General features: G+C 47.1%; 1 protein-coding gene across 1 annotated transcript; it reads left to right on the plus strand.

The window, feature by feature from the left end:
• Positions 1-6,849: 6,849 nt before the first annotated feature.
• Positions 6,850-10,536, plus strand: LOC128327053 (olfactory receptor 1019-like). The gene is made up of 2 exons (XM_053255213.1): positions 6,850-7,749; positions 10,471-10,536. Exons 1-2 carry the CDS (start codon positions 6,850-6,852, stop codon positions 10,534-10,536), a joined length of 966 nt encoding a protein of 321 aa, XP_053111188.1.
• Positions 10,537-10,804: the final 268 nt, after the last annotated feature.

A 10,804-nucleotide genomic window follows, 5' to 3' on the forward strand; every position in this document is an offset into this window, starting at 1 on the left:
CTGCCTAGTGTCTGTGTGCCCACGGCCACCCTGAGTGCTGTGCTCAGGTGGAACCAGGGGCTAGTTCAGCACTGGGTTACACCAGTGGGTGGGTGTGTCCAGTGCCTAGTCATGGCACTAGTGGGCATGCTGCGACATGGCACGGCTGAAGTAGGAAATGGGGAGGGGAGGGATGAGTGGGAAGCTACTGCCAGGCAGGTGACCGACACCATGGGTCAACCATGGGCCAATCACTCACCCAGCTCAAACTCCAGCTCGGGGTAGTAGAGCAGGGGGAGATTAACCTTGAGGAAAACCAGCTGCTCAACCAAGCCAGGGACCAACCGGGACTGAGTGGGTGTTACCATGTCGCCAGCATGTGAAAACACCTGCTCACTCTGGACACTGGTTGGCGGACAGGAGAGGAGGCATGCAGCAACCACCACCAGGTCCAGCCAGACTTGGCGATGTGTTCCCCAGAACTGAGCATGGTCCATCTCTGGGTCTTCCTCCACAGGCTCCTCCAAGTATTGGGCAACGCATTGCACAGCACTGGTGGGCCTGGTAGGCGGAGCTTCCCATAAACCGGGCAACGTGTCAAGGCACACCCGCTTAAACCACTGGGCTGATTTAGTGGGAGGAACTACTTGTTGCATTGGTGCCACTGCCTGGGATGCTGCGCCACCAGACTGGGATGAAGAAGAGGTGGGAACTGAAGGGTTGCCCACACTGCTGCTGCTGGGTGTGGGTTGCGCACGCTTGGGGAAAAACCATCACCACCTTCCTGGTCTCTGCCAGTTGTAATGACCTCCTCTTCCTTAACTCTGTTGACCAGGAGGACCCTCCACCTGGACAAGTCATCCACCCAAACGACATTGCACTTGATGGTTGGGTCACATAGATAAGCCAGGACATACTCCTCCCTCTCACCCAACTCCTTGACCAGCCTGTCAACAACCCCGGCCCTTAGCCTTCCAGACAGATCATGCCCCTCTGGCATGGTCAGCAAAGTCCGGAGTTCACCCATCAGCTTCTCCAGGAAGAGAGCTGCAGGCAGGGCTTGGCTCAGAAGAGTGGTGTCATCACACAAGCGCTTCATGGCAAACAGGAAGGGCTTGACTGCCAACACCATCTCGGACGTGAACATCTACTCCACATTGGATAGGTCGCACATGCCCAAGGACTCATTCCTCACCAGGTCATCAAGAGCCACCTCCTGCTCCAGCAGGCACTGGAACAAGAGGAAGGTGGAGTTCCACGGGGTATGTACATCCGTGGGGATGAGGTGTTGTGGAAGCCCATGTACATGCTGCTGCTCATGAAGTAGACACCTGGACTTCTCACTCTGGTGGAAGTGGGCTGCAACCTTGTGGGACTTCTCCACAAGCACAGCTGTGGCAGCTACAGCACCTACCATGGGGCGGTCATGTTCCCTAGATGCCTTGGCCTCCTTGAGGCCAAGGGCGTCCCTGACAGCCAGGTGGAGCGTGTGTGCCATTCACCGTATATTCACACACTCCATCACTGACTCTACCACTGCCATTACGTTGGAGCCATTGTCTGTCACAATGAAGCCCGAGGTGAGGTGTGACAACCCACCTACCCACTCCTCAGTTTGGCAGCTGAGTACGGCTGCCACCTCCTCCTTTGTGTGCTTGACATCCAAGGTCTCCATGTGCAGGATGGCCACCTGTGCCAAAGTGTGGTGTGGGATGCACTGGAGCCAGAGGCAGCACTGGAGGCTCCCCCCCCCTCTCTCTCTCTCTCTCTCTCTCTCTCTCTCTCTCTGGACCTCACCAGTGGGTGATCAGGGCCAGGAATCCCACTCACACTGTTCCACAGATCAGTGGTGAAATGCACGCTGTTGCCGGCCGGTGCTGCATGCAGCATGGCTGACATGAGCTCCCTGCACCGCCTGTATAGGGAGGGGACCATGTTCCAGCTGAACGTGGTCCTTGAGGAGATGGTGTAGTCGGGCGCTAGCAGCTGGAGTATCCAGTGGAAGCCGGAGTTCTTTACCACCTGAAAAGGCTGGTCGTCAGTGGCCATCATCTCCCCTATGAGGTGGGTAAGAAGAGATGGGTCCACGTGACCAGGGCGCTTCTTGCCAAATGACTGTGCCCACTGCTTGACTGGCTGCGTGCCCTGCTTCATGGAAGCTGGTGCACTGCCCTTGTCAATACTAGTCGCAGACACATGAGGCGTACTAGTGCTGTTAGCAGAATAAAGGAGATCCAGGGGATACCATCACATGTGTCACCACATGGAGGTCGTCCCCAGATGCAGTGGACACAGCGAGCAGTGGTTGGGGCATCTGGAGGGGCCAAACATCGCTGCTCTGGGTGGCCTCCAACGCCCTGGGTACCATCTTGGGCCCCTTGGGTGATGGCAGACATAGGGGGGCTGCTGGTGCTCACTCACCACCATCACCCACCCCCCTTCCACCCTTCGTGGAAGAAGAAGGGCCCAGCTTCACTGGGGGAGGGGCCACTCCCTCCACCGGGGCCACTCCCTCCACCTCAGCAGCAGACCCTTCCCCCTCGGAGTCAGACTGGGAGGACCCAGCACTGTACTCCTCCATGACCTGGGCATCATCAGTGTGCCCCCCACTGAGTGGCGAGAGGAGCATTGGAGGGGCAGAAAGAGGGAGGGAAAATCTGGCTGCACTGCCAGCTGTCAAGCCCCTGCCCTCCACTCCCACAACGGAAGGAGCTTCCCTGGCAGGAGATCCCCACACACTGCCAGGCTCTGCACTGGGCACCAGCCCCGGTGGTGCACCACCCAATGGACCCGTCACTGGTCCAGGAACTGGTTTGGTGGCAGCACGCTCTTCCAGATCGGAAAGCCTTCATGCCACTGCCTCACCTGGGCCAAATAATTCACCAATGGGGGCCTGTGGGACCCCAGGATGGGGTCTAGGACAACTCTCTGTGGCCAACTCACTGTGGGACATCTCAACGTGGCTGACTAATTGCAGGGACAACTCAATGTGAATCTCTGGCAGACACTTCAAAGCAGCTCCCTGCTCTCTCTTCGTTCTCCAAGAAACCCGATAGTGCCCTGCACTTCAAAGCAGTTCCCAGCTCTCTCTTCGCAAACAAACCCGATAGTGCCCCACATTTCAGAACAGTTCCTTGCTCTCTCTATAGGGCTTGGAAGTGGGAGAAGGAGGCACAGAACAGTCCGCCCTGCACTTCAAGTGGCCTGCACTTCAAAACAGTTCCCTGCTTTCTCTATAGGAATGGGAAGTGCGCTCCTGTCAGGATATGCTGGTGCTCATGCAGCTAAGCTTGGCTCTAAGCCTCCTTGATTTGAATTTCCACATTAAGACAAAAAGGGCTTTGGAGAAGCATCCAGGCAGTAGAGGACACGGTAGACTGGCTCTTTTGTTTCCTGCACCAATGTGGAATCTGTTCGACAGAACACTGAATGGCGATGATCGCACTAACAACCATGCCGAAGCTGCTCATCATTGCCTCCGAGCCGAACTTGGAATGTGCCATCCTGTGATCTGGAAGTTCATTGATGGCCTCAGAAAGGTGCAGAAGGGCAGAGACGCCTATTACAAACAGCTTGTTTCAGGCCACAGTCCTCTGGTCAAGTTGAAGAAATACTGCAAAGCAGATGAGCATCTTTCAAAGATTGTGTCCAATTACAGCAATAGAAGCCGCATAGAATACTTGCGTGCTATGGCTCACAATTATCAAATAGTTTAACAAGAATGTTTTTTTAAGTTCAAATAAAGTAATAATTGCATGTCTGCTGGTTGCTGGCAGAAGCGGGCTGCTCTCCAACTCCTCCGCCCACTTCTCATCCCTACAGAGATAGCAGGGAACTGTTTTGAAATGATCAAGGGTGCATGGAACCTCATTTCTAAAGCCATCATCATATATCAGACTGTACAAAGTCTTTACAGCTTAGGAGTGGAATTGAGAGTGATTTCTAGCCAATACCAAATCAACCATAAAATAAGCCATGCCCTCATTATGCCTTGATTTTTTGCTTTGGAAGCGACATCCTATTCTCTCCACTGGTAAGTCCTTAGATATCCTGATAGACTTATCCTGAAAGACTCTCAGCATGCTCCTGAAATGCATTTCTGGCAATCATACTTCTCAACCATACATTTGTGTAAAAACTTATTACATTTGCTGGCATTTATTTTTCTTTTTTCCCTACAAAAGCCACGTAGTTTGGTAGCCTTTCTGTGATGCAGCTGCAGAAGTCTTCCTGTGTCTCTAAGCAACCAGCATATATACTGATCTCTATAAAGTCAGACTGAAGTCAGAAAGTCAGTTTCTGATGGACTTCTGAACTTCAATATGTTTTGTTCTCTTTTTGCAGCCGGCATTTAAACGTCAGCCACAGAAAAGTGCCAACAGAAGTGAACAGAATGACCCATCATACCTTTTGTGAATTCAAGGAGAGAGGGGTTTTCAACTCAGTCAAAATATATTTTAGTTTGTTTCTCCCCCTTCTGTGATTCCACAGAGTTGAACATCTTAATTTGACTCTGTGTTTAATTCTATTATTATATTGATTATATAATATTTCAACTGATGTTTGTGAGCCACTTTGGGGGCCCCACCGGCTGAAAGAAAGAAAGAAAATCTATATTGGCCATGATCTAGCAAACCCATTTGGGCACACAAAGGCTTGCATGCCTTGAGATGGTTTATTTCTTCATTCAACACAAGTTATCCCTTAGGAGTCAGGGGAAAGCCTCACTATAGGAAGAAAAGAGGTACACTTGGCAACCGAGAAAAGCTGTTCTGCTACTTCTTCATACACAATGGGGGACAGAAATTGTCAGTCCTCATCACCACCTCCAAAAATGTATCAATGGAATGTATTTAGAGTACAACTGAACTCTAAATACAGAGTGGAGGAAAGTCTTTCTCCCCTCCTCCCTGCCTACAGTATGAGAAATCATTTCATATCCAAATTTAACAAAGCATGTGTTTGGGAGCCCTTATTATTTTAACCCCATCTTCTCTCTTTCTATGAAGTTGTTAAAATGGTTTGTCTTAAGCTGGGTTCTCATGGAAGCAATGAAGTTCTGTTTGGGCCTTATCACTTGAGACTGCAGATGGGAGTTCACAGGATGGGAAGGCTTGCCTAAATACACAAAGGTATCCTATGCACAGAACACTAGCATGCAGGGGAGAAAGCTACTGGGAAAGCCACTGGGATTATTTTGGTCTTCTTCTGCCACAGCCTTTCAATTTCAATTTGTAGATCTTTGTATTTTGTGATTTTTCTATTTCTTTTTCTTCTATTCTGCTATCCCCTGGTATTGCTATGTCGATTATTTTGACTTGTTTTTCTTTCTTCTCGACTACAGTGATATCTGGTGTATTGTGTGGCAGATGTTTGTCTGTTTGTAGTCGGAAGTCCCATAATATTTTTACATCTTCATTTTCTTCAACTTTTTCAATTTTATGATCCCACCAATTTTTGGCTACAGGTAGCTTGTATTTTTTGCAGATGTTCCAGTGTATCATCCCTGCTACCTTGTCATGCCTTTGTTTGTAGTCAGTCTGTGCGATCTTTTTACAACAGCTGATCAGGTGGTCCACTGTTTCATCAGCTTCTTTACAAAGGCGGCACTTGCTGTTTGTTGTTGATGTTTCAACTTTTGCTCTTATTGCATTTGTTCTTAGTGCCTGTTCTTGTGTAGCCAGTATTAAACCCTCAGTTTCTTTCTTCAAGTTGCCATTCTTAAGCCATTGCCAGGTCTTGGTGATGTCTGATTTTCCACTTATATTGTGCAAATATTGACCATGCAATGGCTTCTTTTTCCATTTTTCTGTTTGGTTCTTTATTTGCTCTTTCTTGTAGGCCTGCTTTGTTTCATTGGTGTTTAATAGTTTCTCGTTATTGACCCTTTTAAGTTGTTTTTTAAATTATTTTTATTTATTTATTTATTTATTTACACAGTCAGACAGGTGTTATTGACTGGTTTGTTTTATCCAGACATCAAGTCCTTCCCAAGGACCTGGGATGGCTGAATTTTATTGTCAGTGTTGTTGTTGTTGTTGTTATCTTTTCCCCTGAGACCTTTTTAATGTGCAGATATATTAAAAACAACAGATGTTCCAAAGTAGCAGATGTTTCCCCCAAGTAGCAGTTCCTTTTAGAAAACGGGCGGCAGGAGAACTCCCTGCCATCCCCTTTGCCGTCCCCTTGCTTCTAAGAAGCCATTTGCAGCCAAGCTGGCAAAGGGGAAGGGGACGGCAGGGAGTTCTCCTGCCGCCCTCTTGCAATGGGAAGGGATTTAGCAAGAAGGGGGTGGCAGGGGTCTTGGGGGCGGCAGGGGGTTTGAAGGGGGCGGCCGCCAGCCGAGCGGGGTTTTGAAGGGGGCGGCAGGGAGATATCCTGCCGCCCGATTCTGTATAGAAAAGGAGGAGCTGCCAAGCGGGGAATGAAGCGGGTGGCAGGGAGATATCCTGCCGCCCGATTGCTCAATAAAATACGGAGCGGTTGTTGGGAGGGGTAAGTAAAGCCCCCCCCCGTCCTTATTGGAACCCCCCACCCCATCTTCCCGAACCGAACCACCCCGTGTCCAGACCGGTCTGGAGGCCTTTAGAATGGCCTCCGAACCAGTCCGTGCACATCCCTAGTATCAGCACATTAAAGAGGTCTCAGGGGGAAGCTGGTGAACTGTGGAAGATGTGTATGTAATCACTATTATACCGTCATTAATTATTAATTATTATAATGCTTTTATAATAAAGGTGCAATGCAAACCCATTAACTGTCTCATTCCCAAATTTATTGAATTTGGTGGACAGATTATTTTGTAAATGCAGTCAGGTAACCATCCTGCTATAAACATACCTTCTTTATCCCATTACAGAGCAATAAACAATGAAGCAAAATCATAGCACTGTGACTGAATTTATCCTTGTGGGATTCATGGACGACCCAGAGCTTAAAGTTCCCCTCTTCATCTTATTCCTGGGAATCTACCTTACTGCAATGGTGGGGAACACTGGGATAATCATATTAACCAGGACTGATGCTCGACTTCAAACCCCCATGTACTTTTTCCTCAGAAACCTCTCTATTGCTGATATTGGCTATTCTACTACAATTGCCCCCAAGCTGTTGAGCACCTTCATTGCAGAAAATGCAAGCATTTCCTTTACAGGATGCACGGTGCAATTTTTCTTCTTTGCTCTTTTTGTGACCACTGAAGGCTGCCTCTTGGCTGTGATGGCCTATGATCGCTTCACAGCCATCTGCCACCCCTTGCTCTATTTTGTTGTTATGTCTCAAAAGCTTTGCATCACTTTAGTAATGGTTGCATATGCCTGTGCCCTTGCAAGTTCAACTCTCCAGACTATTTTCATATTCCGTTTGAATTTCTGTAGTTCAAATGTAATTGATCATTTTTTCTGTGATGTTCCTCCAATACTCAAGTTGTCCTGTTCAGATACCCATGTCACTCACACTGTGCATTTCATCTTGTCCTCTACAATAGCACTGACTACTTTTCTGATTGTCTTGGTCTCCTATGTCGCCATTGTTTTTGCCATCCTACGGATCCACTCCACCCAGGGCAGGTACAAAGCCTTTTCTACTTGTGCCTCTCATCTGACTGCCGTCACTATCTTCTTCGGCACCCTTATCTTCATGTATATACGGCCTGGCTCTAGTGTCTCAACAAATCAGGACAAAATAGTTTCTGTGTTCTACACTCTTGTGATCTCCTTTCTCAACCCATTAATCTATAGCCTGAGAAATAAAGATGTGAAGGATGCTTTTATTAGTATGATATACAAGGTGACATTTCTGAAGTGACTATGACTATGTCTACAATTTTTATTCTAAACAATAAGCAAAGTAACCAAAAGACTGTATCTTATTGTGCATAAGCTGTTATAGTACTAATTAAAGTGTTTACTAGCTAGAGAGCATCCTCGAGTCCCAGCCATGCTAAGTGATGTATAGGACGGATAGTTCTTTCTGTTAAACTGCAACAAAATATTAACAACTGAGTATTTATCTTGAATAAATGAATGGTATCATCATAAAACTATAGATTGACTTGACCAAGTCCACTAGAAAGTGATCTGAAAACTTTGTTTAGGTGACTCTACAGTCTGCATTCCCATTGGTGTCCATTTCAAAATTTCATATTGATTTTTATAGATTACTGGTGAATGAAGACAACAATTTATGAAGCGCTAGCTTACCACAGCGGTTTACATACTGTGCAGCAAGGTGTCTATCTAAGTGACATATAAGCTTGCTGTTCCTGAACCCCTTTAGACCCTGCTCTCTATGCATATTATGTCACATGTCTTCTTTAACTAAATAGTTCCAAACGTTAGTTCTGTAAATTATTACAGCCCACTGTCTGTAATACTGCACAGAGTAATGTTGGTAATTCTGAACCATCTGCACCACTGCAGACATCTAAAACAATGCCCACAGTGATGCAGAAACAGGGCTAGTGCACTACTACTTAAAACTGTGCCATTGCACTTTTGCATCATGATGTAAATTGGAAATAATGGCTGACATGTCCTGCTGCATAACATGAGCATTGTGGATCCAACGATGCTGTGGGACTCCAACACATACAGCAGTGGTGCTGTGCAAGAGGACAATACTACTTGTGTAATCATGCATAATGCCTATCCACATGATCCCTCACACTCTTAACCTTGGCTAAAGCCTGGGGTTAAAGCTCAGACTACCCACGAGGGCAGCACCACGATCAGGCTTAATCCCAGCAGTGCACACGAGCAAGCCTGGGGTTAAAAGACTACCTGCTAGGGTAGTGCAGGGATTGGGCTCTATCCCAATGATGCACATGGGATAATGGGTGATCACACATAATGATACCTATCTACACAATTCCTGCAAGGGTGGGGAGGGCAGCAGAGGTGCGGAGGCAGGGTTTCACTTACCTTCCCCTCAGATGCTCTTCTGAGAAATATTCAGTGTGCCATCATGCACCTAGAATGTCCACACTGACCAGGGATGCCCCTGCTAACTTGGCAAAGAGGCACCTTTTAATGTGGTGATTCTCAGGGGGAGAGTAACTGACCCTATCCACCCCCAGCACAGTACCTCCAGTGACTGTTGCTGGTGTCTGTTTTATGTTTCTTTTAGATTTTGAGCCCTTTGGGGAACCGCCCTGAGCCATTTTCGGAAGAGCGGTATAGAAATAGAATTAATAATAATAATACTAATAATAATAGGGATGTGCATGAATCTATTTTTTCAATTTGATTTGTACCCAAATTAAATGACCTCCCGATTTGTTTTGGGTCCAAATCTGCCCCCCGAATCACTGCATATTCGATTTGTACCCAAATTTTCTGTATACAAATAAATTGGGTGCAAAAAAGCAATTCTGGGGCAAAAGAGTGGGGTGGGTGGTACCCAATGTGTGGAAGTTACTACCCAAATTTCAAAGAAATTAGGCAAAGGGACGATATTTAAAATTTTTTTGAAGTTTGCTCTTCTTTAAGCTTTCCCCCATAGGGAATAATGGGGATTTCAGCAGCCTTATAGATCCATGTGGGGGGCACCAGGGTGGCCCAGAATGGGTTGTGGTGGGTGGTAGTGCCCAATTGGTGCAAGGAAGCTACCACCCAGATTTCAAAGAAATTGGGCAAAGGGGTGATTTTTAACAATTTTTTTTAAAGTTGGCATGTCTTTGTGGCAGATTCGGGGCAGCTAAGGAGTTTCAGGGACAGAAGAGTGGGTCAGAAGGTAGTGCCCCAATGGGTGCCTGCTACCACCCAGTTTTCAAATAAATTGGTGAAAGGGGTGATTTCCCCCCCCCCGAAGTTTGTGCTTCTTTAAGCTTTCTCCCCATAGGGAATAATGTGAATCTCAGCAGCCCCATAACTCTACATGGGGGTAGGCACCAGGGTGAGAATCCACTCCCATTTCCTACCAGAGAATCTACTCTCAGAACACCTCAGACATTAAAAAAAACAAAACCCAGTGCCCCATGGGTTTGTAGGTTTGTTGGCACAGGTTTGAATTACACCACAACCTGCTCTGGGCCACCCTGGAGTCCTCCACATGGAGTTATGGGGATGCTGAAATCCCCATTATTCCCTATGGGGAAAAGCTTAAAGATGCACCAACTTCAAAAATTCTTTAAAAATCACCCCTTTGCCCAATTTATTTGAAATATGGGTGGTAGCTTCCACACATTGGACGCTACCACCCAACCCACAAAATGGAGGTCCAAATCTCCAAATTTGTTGGGTCTGAATCTGGGGTGATTTGTTTTGTACCCAAATCTGGGCAATTGAGCACAGGGGTGATTTAAATGTCTACAAATCACCTGTATCAGCCAGATTCGGGTACAAATGGTTTTGTACCCGAATCGTTTTGCACATCCCTAGTTTCCTAAGAGGTCCTGGTTGGTATTTCAGGTGTCCTCCCACTGGGAGATAACTGGGAGGAGGGGGTCCTGGGAAATCCCAAGAAGAGGATCTTCTTCTGGGCGTTGCTCTGAGAAGAGTTCTGGGGCATCTGCAGGCAATAGTGTCCCTCACTCTTCATCCCCCAAGTCTGCTATGAACTCTTGCCCCGCCCATTGTCTTCAGGCTTGGAAGCCTCTCAAGATGGATTCTGAAACTCTCAGGTAGCCATACCTCAATCTCACACTTGATCTCAGGGATCTGTCCATCTGGTTCCACAAAAATGCCCAAGTATCACACACAACCATTTTCAACACTCTCCCAAAGTGAAATCTTTTAAAGACATGTGTATCACACACTAAAGACCAATGGTCATGGGGGGAAAGCTGAATAATACTCCTGGATATATGTATGAATAAAGCTAGTGG

The sequence above is a fragment of the Hemicordylus capensis genome, chromosome 1, assembly GCF_027244095.1.
Source record: "Hemicordylus capensis ecotype Gifberg chromosome 1, rHemCap1.1.pri, whole genome shotgun sequence".
In the NCBI taxonomy this organism is placed as follows: Eukaryota; Metazoa; Chordata; class Lepidosauria; order Squamata; family Cordylidae; genus Hemicordylus; species Hemicordylus capensis.

Coding starts and splice junctions, on each gene's coding strand:
- LOC128327053 (XM_053255213.1), top strand. CDS start 6,850: ATGAAGCAAAATCATAGCACTGTGACTGAATTTATCCTTGTGGGATTC. Junction 7,750..10,470: donor AAGATGTGAAGGATGCTTTT/ATTAGTATGATA, acceptor GGCGTTGCTCTG/AGAAGAGTTCTGGGGCATCT.